The sequence below is a fragment of the Helicoverpa armigera genome, chromosome 29 (genome assembly GCF_030705265.1).
Source record: "Helicoverpa armigera isolate CAAS_96S chromosome 29, ASM3070526v1, whole genome shotgun sequence".
Lineage (NCBI taxonomy): Eukaryota > Metazoa > Arthropoda > Insecta > Lepidoptera > Noctuidae > Helicoverpa > Helicoverpa armigera.
Genome location: NC_087148.1, coordinates 1,526,872 through 1,539,724, shown reverse-complemented (window position 1 = coordinate 1,539,724; position 12,853 = coordinate 1,526,872). Strand labels below are relative to the sequence as shown.

The following is a 12,853-nucleotide window of genomic DNA, read 5'->3' as shown; positions in this document are numbered from 1 at the left end:
GCCGACGAATACAAAATTGGGATAAGAGCAGAAGAATGGTTGTGTACGCAGCCACGCAGCGGCTTGGATGAGAGAACAGATGTGAACTTAGGCAAATAAACAAAATGATCAAAACATATTATAGTAATAGTACATACCCAAATAAGACCTCACATATCATAACAAACCTTTAAACAAACAGACAGCACCTACATCTATTTTACATACAATTAAATTAGGCTTAACCCAACGATATGACCTTAATCCCACCCACGCTTGCACGCTCATAAATAAAATAGAGCGGTCAGAATGATTACCTTGTAATGTTTGAAATATTATATGGTGCAAGGATAATTTCTTTTACGGGTAGTCAGAAGCCAGTAAGTCTGACACCAGTCTAACCAAGGGATATTGGGTTGCCTGGGTATCTGGGTTGAGGGGGTCAGATAGGCAGTCGCTTCTTGTAAAGCACTGGTACTCAGCTGAATCCGGTTAGACTGGGAGCCGAATTGAAGAAGAAGATGAGCTGTGCCAATCCCGAATGATAAATTGTAGCGGAAATAAGGCAGCGGAATAATGATGGCACTGTTGGTAAAAACTGAGCCCAAGAATATACAGATAGGAAAGTATAACGTACTTACAGACAAAATAAAAATAAATCACCCAACTGATGATTTGAAAAGTAACAATGGTAAAGCTTTCAAAACGCGATGCAGGCTATTAGTTATAAAAGACTAGCTGGTGCCCGCGACTTCGTCTGCGCAGGTTTAGTATTTCGAACAATATGTTTACAAATTGTAGCCTATGTGTTATTCTGATGTATAAGCTATATTATTGTAAAGTTTCATTAAAATCCATTCAGTAGTTTTTGCGTGAAAGAGTAACAAACATCCATACATCCATACATACAAACTTTCGCGTTTATAATATTAGTAGGATTCCCGTAATATAATGAAATCAATAGCCATATGCGGGTAATAGGGCAATTAAGTGCTCTATATACGACAAAAGGATCAGAGGACCCTCAATTTCCGTAAAATGTATTTCATCTTTTATCCATTGTTGTCGTGTGGCCTGGTAAATCACCAGCTGAATAGCAAGAGTGTGTGTATTCGATTCCGGGGCAGTGTAATTTTTAACCGTCGTACCACAAAAACTTGGGACAGGCAAGTGCCAATGTAACTTTTAACCGTCGTACCACAAAAACTTTTAAACGTCTGTTGAACACTTGTCTAAAAATATATCAGATTATGACGTTGAAATAAGGTCCAAGGTAAATAAGGTCCAGTAAGGTTAACAGATGTTTAAGTATATCTTCGACAACAATAGCGTAGTATGGGTGAAGTGTATAGCTAAACGCCTTACCCAAGCGCAGTATTCATTATTTTGCTCATAATTTTCACATTAGATAATTCAGCCTACTTTCTTTAGACAAAGCTTCACGAACAAATGGGAGTGGTTTTAGAATCAAGATACGCCTTCCATACCTACTAAATTCAACGAAAGCAGCGATTTATGCAAAAGATTCCATTCATCTATTCGGATTTCTACTTTTCAATATACTTGGTGATTCAGCCGCCAACCAAGTTCTACCACAGCAAGAATCTCTAAATCATCAGTCAAACCAAACAAGCTTGTACTATATACCTCATCTTCTATACCCTGGGCACGCGAGCAAGCATACCATATCCTCATTTGTAGATATTAAGCTGAAAATTATGAGAGGGCGCCCTCGCCTACGCTATTCATATTTTGCTAGGGCTACCACTTGAAACTGAAAGCAGAAAAAAATTTTCCTGGTCGTACTTTTACTACGTATCAATTGTTAATTAAATTATCTACAACCATACTAACATCACCTGCCTAGCCGATTGTATGTTGGGGTCGACATCCAGTCCAACCAGATGCAGCTGAGTACCAATGTGCCTCATGAAGCGTATGTCTGCCTTTCTGACCCTCTTTGTAAGACTGGTTAACAAACTTTTAGCTTCTGACTACCCATAACTTTACTGTAACCGCTACCCGTAACGACTCAAAAAGATGACCAACCAAGTTAACATGCCTTTCAAAACACTGTGGAACTCATCATGACGAGATGGTCCACGGATCGATCGCACCAAGCATTGCTTAACCCTAAGACTACAGCGGGAATAATCATCACAACAGAAAATAAAGATATCACCAATATAAAAGCAGATAACTATCAACCCTAACACAAGTAGTACGTTTCGCAAATAAGCAATTCGCTTCGACAAAAAGTTATAAATACGCGACATAATGAAGGCTGGCTCGTAAAAGTACACAATAAAAGACCCCACGCATCGCCTGTTTGTTTTGTTGATTGTGACAACAGACTTGAGCGATTATTTTATTAGCTTCTGCTAATTTGTTGCAAAAGCTAAGAATAGTAACGCATGGTAAACAAAAAATTCAACAATCTATCTATGGAGTTGTCTTCTAGAAACAGAATAGAAGCAATGCTAAATATTTCTAGTAAGGAAATCATCAGATATAATTGAAGATAGGTTATTAACACGCCCCGTAAATAAGAGTAAAAATCTATCCTCATCCTCAAGGATAAATTGTTTGAATATCTTTCGGTATTATATCATCATCATCAGCCAAGTTGTCGCAAAGTCCGACTGCTATGCAAGGGGTATCAAGTTCAATTAATGGTTTGGGTCAAAGGCGCTATCTGGATTTTAAGAAACTTTCACAAAGCACCTCGAAGTTTGGAAGTTGATAGTAATCCAGCCGTGCATTGGAGAGCACGTAAATATCGGTCCTGCTTGTTATCTCTCTCCGTTCGTGTCGTGTTGCCTTCCAATCGGGCTAAGAGAGTGAAGGAATAGATAGTGCACCTAATATATATATTTTTTTGGCGTCCAAAGACGATTTCAGTCACGGCAGTTGTTCTCATATAATATTATACACAGTACATATGATAGTGCACAAGCATTTGTGCAGACACAATTGCAGTCACTACTCCTTCACTCTCATTAACCGATGGGACGGCAATCCGACACGACAGGAGAGAGATCAGGCGCAGGACCCACATTTACGTGCTCACCTGATATATTACCACTACACTAGAGTAATGACGTAGAAGAGGCTGTTAAACGTCAATTTAATATAAAACACCCGCAGGCATCACCACCTGACGAAGGAAATGAGCCTTGACAATGGCAAGTGAGCTATCGTTCACAGCTCTGTAGACTCGACCATTGTCAGTAAGTGCATTGTCTTAATTCTATTAGGGTTGGCCTAGTTCTTCAATGCAAATTAAAAAGCAACTGTTGCTTGAATTGATATTGTTACTGCTTCATATTTTAAACCCGCTATTCTGTTTTCGGTGGGAGATCATGAGATGACCCTTCCCGCTGTGTGTGCAGCGTGATGGAGAGTCAGACTTCCCGCAGCACCCGCTTTTTCCCAGGTACATGATTAATGCTTAATCTTGCTCTGTGTGAGCGAAGGCCTGTGTCCAGAAGTGGGACCATAGAAAACTGATGATGACTCTCTAGGAAGACCTCAAAATTCGTGGTGGTTAAAGCAATAGTCTCTCAAGCAAGAACAAGTACCAATACAAAAAACATACAAGTAACAATGGAACTTAGAAAAGTCCTTGTATATGCATATATACTTGGTTGTGTTTGCTATCCGTCCGGTGGCAATAAATCGATAAAAGATCAAAGGAATTGGCTAATACATACAAACAGACCGTCCACACATCAAGAATATATTCTACATCAATGACTGAGTAAAGATAAAGGAAAACATTTTGGGACAACTTGGATTGATAGCCCAGGATGTCTAAAAATGATTTCCTTTTAAAAATCGCCAATTGTCATTTACGAGATCGATTCTTCAAACCCAAAACTCTGTTTTACTTAACCTATAACAATATTAATCACTATTGAGAGATGTTTTCCCTTCAAGGCCAAAGGGTTTGTCTGCCACAATTTATGCTGAGACATGTCTTGTGCTGGGATAGCATAAATTTTGATGTGACAGGCGGACTGTCTCTTGGTACCTATCTATTTAAAGATACCTCGATTTTTGGAGTTTCTAATATACATACGAGTCTAGATTATGCCGATGACAGAAAAGTAAATCTTTAACCTACTTTCAGTTGAAAATTACAAACACTTAATACCATCTTAAGTATTTAAGTTTTTTTAAACACATAACCTTAACGCGGCGCGTTTTGCCATCAATCTATTTTCTACCTTATGTAAATTATGGAATGCATTAACGACATGATATCCCATCTTGGGAGCTAGTCTAGATATTTTCATCTTTAGTGAAATCATAAAAATACTCATAAATTCTTCCTATACCTTAATTTGTGGAAATACCATGAAGGTACTCTTAATTAAACCAACACCAGCTTCTGAAGACAGCTCAAGAAAGAACGCCTGACACAATCAAACCTATACCTACTCTTGTTTCCGGAGCGGGGAAACTATTGAAATTACTAAGTATTACTACTAAGGAATTTCGGGAGACAAATTAAAAGCGTGTTACCGATTCTGAGGTACTTTTAATTGTAAAAAAACTAATCTACTGTCTGACCCATCTCGGCGCGACATCTCCGGTGGGGCGACTTATCTACCTAAGTTCTTAAAATTATAGTCAGCACATTATACATGTGTGCGTACAGACTTAATCTAGGGCCGAAGGCTGGGTGGTCACCATAGCTCCTCCGACCTTAAGAGGAAAATTATCGGGAGAATCGATTTTAGATTGGTTCCGATAATTTTTCTTGAAACACGTGTATTTCAGCAATTTGAGCCGAACAACATAAACGGAAAATACAAAAATACTTAAAATAACTAAACCTAAGGTCACGTACACCAAGGACGCACTGAAGCTACTGTCCTTTTATCAAAAACACTTTCGATCACTTCACTATGTTTTAACGAATACGCCATATATTTCACTTCGTCTAGATTTATGCCCTTCATATCAAGTGCGTGTACTGGATAGCTGTGCGTTAGTGCGTAACTGAGGTAAGGCGATGATTGGTACTCTTTTCACCACATCGGACTCTATGAAGATACGATGATTAATGTGTATGCCATGAATCTCCACCTCACAGGGTTCTTCGATGGTCATCAGGTAAGTACCAAATACCAATTGTCTACTGGTCTCATCCTTGCATCGTTCTGTTAGTGTGGTCTTCTCTTCACTATACAGGATCCAGTTGTTGTTAGCGACTTGTTGGACTCTGACCTGTTCGATTTCTATTGGATGTTGTTTGCAAAGGGTAAGGTCGTTTTCGAAATTCATAAGCTGTTCGACACAGGTAAGTTCATAGAAGGGGATCCTGTTGTCTGCAGTGCAGAGGAAGCGAGCACCGGCAGAGAATGGTCTACACGGTATTGCGATTGGTGAGTATCTATTTTCTTTCGCCAATAGGTAAGGGTATTTGGGGAAAATAGCTAGGGTCTTATTTTCGGTGTCATGGAAAATTGGTAGGGAGTAAATCTTATAATAGTTATAAGTAACATTATCGGTAAGTGGTATCTCCATTATAAACGTTATTTGATTACTTTTAATAAATGATTTAACACATATAATCTCTTCTATTTTTAACAAGTTCGCTTCGGCGGGAGGATATATTAAGCTTTCATATTCGGATATTAATTTAAGATGATATAAAAGTTCTGAAGAATTAACAATTGATTGATGTAAAATAGAGACTCTGCTTAATGCAAGTGCAGTTTCGATTTCACTTAATCTAATAAATATAGTACGAAAGTTACTCATGAAAACATTGAACAACCCAGTTAAGTACGTCAGAAAAATCCAACTATTTTGCTGAGCAGTTAAATCTTTAATTAATGTTTCAATTTTAGTTAACCTGTTATGGAAGTTAATTGTATTCTGTTCAATAGTTTCAGTGGCATTAATAAAACTGTCAAACATTTTAGAGACCAATGTTAACCTTTTAGATATAGTGATTTGACCTTGATTCAATTTAGAAATGAGATTATCATACTTCAACGCATCATCATGATCCAAATTACCGGTAACAACTTTTATAATAGAGCCCAGTGGATTAATGAGTCCTCGTTTAGATCGTTTGGATGGTATAAGCTGTTGGTATTTTTCTACAGTTAAATCACGTATGGAATCTGTATGCATTTTAATAGTCATAATTTCTTGTGAGTATGATGCATTCCAATCAATTAAATTACAAAGCGCTTGATAGTTGGTAGAGATGTAGTTAAGGTCAGTATAAATTTGATCTAGGCTGATGATCTTTACAATAGTCCACTGATCAGTTTGGAAATATGCATGACCTTGTTTCACCGGTAAAACTCCTGGATTACCTTCAAGATTTTGCAGATGAAGGGCCAGCGACAGCATCGTGACTGTCATCAATAATATGCCGCACCTGTGGAGGACGTTTTATATTTTAATAGGAATTTTGGTATCCCTTTCTCCTATTTTTATAGGTAAAATATTTTTATCTGCTTTGCCTGTTACTACAGCTTTTATATATCGGGGCTTATCCTTACTTTTACGCTTATTTATGTCTTTACCGAAAACAATTTCTCCTTTTTTAAACTTTATTTCACCTTCACCACCCTTACTCTCTCTATTCTTTTCTTTAATATTAACCATTTTGTCTGCTAAGTGTTCGTATAATGTTTTTATTCTTTTTGCATGATCTTTTACTAATTTTTGGAAATAACGTTTTTCTAATTCTATGCTAAACGGACTGCTTGAGTCGGTATGTCCGAAGACAACTTCAAATGGTGCAAGTTCAGTGACTGAGTGAATAGTGTGATTGTATGCCAGAACAGAATAAGTCATAACCGAAGCCGCATCAGTACATTGTTTTTCGTATTTGGCCAGTCTGTAAATTTCTATTATAGTGGAGTGGAACCTCTCAATAAGACCCATTGAATTGGGGTTATTAGGGTTCCAATGTGAAATCAATTTTATGTAAATTCAAAAATTCCTTAATTAGTTCATTATTAAATTCGGTTCCGGGGTCTGAGCTTATTCTTCTGGGTGTACCGTAATACGAAAAATATTTCATCAGTGCTCTAGTTACTTCGGGAGTTGATTTTCCTGAGTTTCGATTGCCTGACCTAATTTGCTAAATGCGTCAATTATAGTTAAATAAGTTTTACCTTCTATACTAAAAAGATCTATAAATAGCTCTTGAAAAGGCGCGTCTTGGGTTTGTGTTAGTTGTAATATAGGTTTGATGGGTTTCCTATCATATTTCATTCTACGGCACCCATCGCAACTGTTTATGACGGCTGTTACAGTTTCCTGCATTCTATTCCAATAATAATTTCTACGGAGCCTAACTAGCGTTTCTTTTATGCCTCTATGACAGGTCTTTCCTTCATGGTGTTTAAGTATAAGTGCCTTTTGCTCTCCTTCATCTTCTACAAAATAACTCTTTCTGTACATTCAAATAGGTTAATAGTTCCCTTTCTGAATAGTTCAATTATTATATTGCTAAATAGTTTCCGATGTTCATTCTCCTCAAAATAAATGAAATATTTTAATTTTGGCTGTATGTATTCCTTTAAAAAGTCCTTTACTAATTGCGGATTATCTTTTGGCAGGAAAACTTCTAATATCTTTTGTTTGTCACGTGACAGGTTCTTAACATGCATTTGATTTTTAAACCATGAAAATATTAAGATTTGATTCGGCTTGGTGTCGATCGCCTCATGTAAAATAGGTATACCGGTTGATTCTAATTCTACAGCGGAATGAACGGTTTCGTTCGACTTACTGGACACTGATCGTATTGGATACTCATTTGTATCGTAGTGAACTTCTCTAATATTGTCGGAAAAATCTATAGGACTACAGGTCATAGTTCGACTAGAATCAGATATCGTTACTGTTGATGAACCTTTACTATCTGCACATTCATTTAGATTTTTATCTTCCTTCTCATCAATATTAACTGCTAGAGACTGATTTTCGTCGTCTGTGAGTAAGGCATTGATTTTATTCTGGACAGAGCGTCTGCATTTGTATTTTGTTTGCCGTTTTGTGAATTAAATCAAAGTCGTAATCTTGCAAACGTAACCGCCAACGTGTGAGTTTGCTACTAGGGTCTTTAAGAGATTGGAGCCAAGTTAAGGGACGGTGGTCAGTATATATATAGAATTTTCTACCGTACAGATAGGGCCTAAAATGCTTTACTGCCCACACTATAGCGAGCAGTTCACGTTCGATGGTACTATAACGTGATTCTGTATCACTGAGGGTACGACTAGCATACGCAATGGGCTTGTCACTGCCAATCTGTCCTTGTGACAGCACAGCGCCTAGAGCGACATTGGATGCGTCGGTCGTCAGTATAAATGTTTTGTCATAGTCAGGGTATTGTAACAGTGGGGCATGTGTCAGGAGTTCCTTGCATTTGTTAAATGCGTCTATGTATTTCTGGTCAATAACAATTTTGTTGCGCTTTTAAGCAGGCTGTCAATGGTTGAGTAATTTTTGCAAAATCTTTTATAAAACGTCTGTAGTAACCTACAAGTCCAAGAAAGCTCTTAATCTCTGTCGTTGTCTTTGGTAACGGGTAATTCAATACAGCGTTTATTTTGTCGTCATTAGGCTTTAGCCCGTCTTTAGTTATAGTGTGTCCAAGGTAGAGCACTTCTTTGCGTAAAATTCAGATTTGTCTAATTGAATTTTCATGTTAGTTGTTCTAAGTCGGTCAAATACAATTCTTAATTTATTTATCATTTCGTCAAGGCTATTTCCGTAAATTATTATGTCATCCAAGTATACCATGCAGTGGAGTCCTTGCAGACCACGCAAAATATTATCCATGGTCCGTTGGAAGGTAGCAGGAGCGGTTTTAAGTCCAAACGGCATTCTGAGAAACTCAAAATGGCCATTTTGCGTCGAAAAGCTGTCTTCTGTCTATCCTTCTCTTCTACTTCTATTTGGTGGTAGCCGCTTGCTAGATCCAATGTGGTGAAGTACACACTCTTTCCTAGTTTGTCGAAAAGGTCATTAATATTAGGTAGGGGGTATTTGTCGTCTATGGTTATGTCATTCAGTCGTCTGTAGTCTATTACCATCCTGTATTTAATTTCACCAGACGCATCCTTCTTTTTAGGGACAAGGTGAACTGGAGCACTCCAAGGGAATGAGATTCTTGTATAACATTTTCATGAAGTAATTTTTCTACCTGATTATTTATTTCGTTTTGGATGAAAGGTGCCTGTCTATAGGGTTTAATGTATATAGGATCTTCATTTTGGTACGTATGTGATGTTTAACCTGATTAGTAAACGTAAGGGGGATTTGGTCACAGTAGAATATGTCCTTATATTCCCTACAAAGTGCATAAATTTTCTCACGTTCTTCGCCATTGGTATGATCGAGTCTTAATTTATCTAAATTTTCTTCAAGTAATTTGTCAATTTCTAGAGGAGTATTGGTCGTAGTAAAATTAATGTTGTATTCTGTATTTTCATATGGCGTTACTGTGAAAGGTTGGCAAATAGTCAGTTGTTTTGGGCAATCTGAAGTGTTTTGAATTACTGTAAATGCGTATCCACTATCACAGTTTACTAAAGCACTAGGCATTCGTAGTCCATTTCGAAATTCTTGGTAGTCAAGAATAGCGTCACCTGAATATTGATCTACTGGCAATTTAAATCGTTGTTCTGAACGTGGCTGTACAGTAATTTTATAATTTAAATTATTATTGATTATTGGAATACAAGTGGAATTCGTTTTAAGATTCGTTCTTTTAGATCAATAATTGCACCTAATTGCTGTAAAGGTCGTTACCTATAAGCCCGTCATACCGTGGATCTACTTCGTATACATAGAACTTATGCCAATCGTCACTAACAAAGGTAGGTAGAAGAGGAATTTCTATTACTTCATTATGTCTACTAGTAGCATGAGTACTAACCACCTGAAAATTTTCATTACGTATATAGTCGTAAAATACTCATATGCTTTTGTAGGACCAATGAACGATCTCATACTACCAGTATCTATCATCATTTTTGCGTCTATCTCTTCTACATAAATATACGGTAGCTCTAAATTAGAGTCAAAATTTAATTCTAAGATTTCTTGTCCGTCGAGGCACTCTCCTGAAAATCCAGTGCCTGAATTTCATTTTCTGATTGTAATTCATAGTCAACATGAGTCTCGTCATGATAATTAATTTCATTTGAGTCACCATAATAGTCATCGTCATAGTTAGAGTAATAGTTATTGTAATAAGGCTCATAGTCGTCAGCAGACAATTCATTTAAATTGAAACCTTGTGGTACATTCGATTTAGGTTGGGCTGTTCGCATAGACACATCGGTAGTTTGCGTTTGAGGTTTTAGTATTTGTGGGGTATTAGAATTATTGGGGGATTTGTAACCAAACTGCTGAGGTTGCAACGGTTTATAGCCAAACTGTGGCGGTGGCCTGTATCCTAATTGTTGGGGTGGCCTGTACCCAAATGGTTGAGGTGGCCTATACCCGAATTGTTGAGGTGGCCTGTACCCGAATTGTTGGGGTGGCCTGTACCCAAATTGTTGAGATTGGGGTAAGTACCCAGGCTTGGGGCGTGATGTTAATGCATTTGGTAATTGACCTTGGGGCTGATTGAATTTATTCTGTGGAATACCGAAATTAAATTTAGGTGTGGTAATATTATTTGGCAATAAAGGTTTGTATCCGCTGGCGTCATTACCAATTTTGATCCGAAACTGCTAGATTGACCGTAAATGCGATTCCTAGTATTATACTGCTCTAAGAAATTAACTTCCTCAAGTACTATACTCAAGGCCGCTTCTAAACTAGAGGGTGCCTTAAGCCTTACAATACGAACCATATTCTCTGGGAGATTGTATAAGAACACATTCAAGGCCGTATTGTTATAAATAATTGTCTTTGCACTCTTCAAATCAGTATCCTCAATCATGTTGACCTTGGACATCAATAATGATCGAACACTTTGGATTCTATTACAAAATTCTAAATAACTTTCACCGGATTTAATTTTAAGGATTCTAATTCGATATTAATGCACGCTTCGCTACGCGGGTCTCCAAAATGTTGAATAAGTAGATCTTTAAAAGCAGACCATGTCACAATATCTTCACGTTCTGATAAGAGCGCTGCGGCGTCATCTCTCAATCGACTAGTTAAAACATTATAAACGTAAAGATTTTGTTCGTGGCTACCCTTATATCGGTCAAGGACATACTGACACTTTCGCAAATAAAGATTTAACTGTCTTTTATCACCATTATACAAAGGTATTAATTGAATAATTTCTTTGGGTATTTGTTCAATAGTCACTGAAGTCATCATGTTCACAGAGTAGAGAACGGAACAGATAAAACAATTCGTGAGAGTACAATTGACTATGCTATGAAACACACAAGATAACACAATTCAAACATAACACACGTAAATCAGAAAATAATTAGACGCAAAATGTATGTAATAGTTTAGGTAATAAAATTAAAAATATTAATGTATAAAATATATATTTTTTTTTATATTAGGTGTAGAATTACATACACTTTACTTATTACTTTTAATAAAACACATTTATAAAAATATCAATGCAAAGAATACACTTGAGATAACAATTAATTGGCGTCTCTGAAAGTTTAACTACTCTATGTCGGTTCTATTTATAGAACACAATGAGATAAGCCAATAATCTAAATGAACACGTTATAATGAGAGGGTTTAATCTCAAAATAATGTAGGTATTAAGTATTGGGGATAGAGGAACATGGATTGGCGAAAAATCACTCACCAGCCAGCTGCTACTCTCATCCTTGGTATTCCTTTGTTTGCCCACACGCACCAAGAGTAATTTATTTGGTTCGTCGGATTTCACTCGTCCTTAAATTCCCACAGCTATCGTGCAGCTCGTCCTCGAGACACGCGACGAATTTAAAACCGCGAAGAATTTAGGAATATAACAGCGAAATCCTACCGGCTGCGCCACTCTTGTTTCCGGAGCGGGGAAACTATTGAAATTACTAAGTATTACTACTAAGGAATTTCGGGAGACAAATTAAAAGCGTGTTACCGATTCTGAGGTACTTTTAATTGTAAAAAAACTAATCTACTGTCTGACCCATCTCGGCGCGACATCTCCGGTGGGGCGACTTATCTACCTAAGTTCTTAAAATTATAGTCAGCACATTATACATGTGTGCGTACAGACTTAATCTAGGGCCGAAGGCTGGGTGGTCACCATAGCTACCTACCCAACACCATTACATTATATTACGTGTACAATTTAATTCATTCCACCTACAGCATACGCAGTACACCATAACCCTCTGTACTTGATGATGAAACCAATACATCAAGGATTATATCAGCACCGTACCTTACATCATCAACTCCTGTCATAATAATCAAACACAGAGCATTTTGATATTGCGTAAATCTACCACGCAAAAGAATTTATACCTCATCTTCTATTGAATAGAGTTCAAAATCGGTTGGTAGTGGATACAACGTGCGTTTTAAAAATAGCTGCATAGGAAAACAATAAAATTGTAGACTTTGTTTAGATGAAATAGGGTTCAAAATAGACATCACATGTTTGTATACTAAAGTGAATGTTGGCCACAAATGAATTCAGACTTTATGCTGAAGAGATTAGGGTCTGAAGTAGGATGGTAAGTGAACACGTGGTGGTGTTTACAAAAATAGATACAATGATTATCATGTGGAGTTCAACACACTATGGAAATCGTAAAATATGGGTTAGCAACCTGTCACGTTTAATGGTTATGTTTTAAGCAGACGTGTTGGTGGTTTTAGATGAACTAATTCCCATAGGAAGGAAGCTTGTTTAAATATGGCCATGATCTTAGCTATTATTATA

The 12,853-nt window shown here is 37.1% G+C and overlaps 2 protein-coding genes across 2 annotated transcripts in view; both read right to left on the bottom strand.

The window, feature by feature from the left end:
- The window catches only part of LOC110378512 (ankyrin repeat domain-containing protein 50), a 109,479-nt gene that overhangs the window by 63,844 nt on the left and 32,782 nt on the right, over positions 1-12,853 (bottom strand). The window lies entirely within an intron of this gene.
- Positions 4,933-12,223, bottom strand: LOC135119082 (uncharacterized). Its single transcript, XM_064042646.1, has 2 exons — positions 11,765-12,223; positions 4,933-6,382 (listed from the first exon to the last, which is right to left on the bottom strand). The coding sequence occupies exons 1-2, from the start codon at positions 11,782-11,784 to the stop codon at positions 4,948-4,950; spliced, it is 1,455 nt and encodes a 484-aa protein (XP_063898716.1). The 5' UTR covers positions 11,785-12,223; the 3' UTR covers positions 4,933-4,947.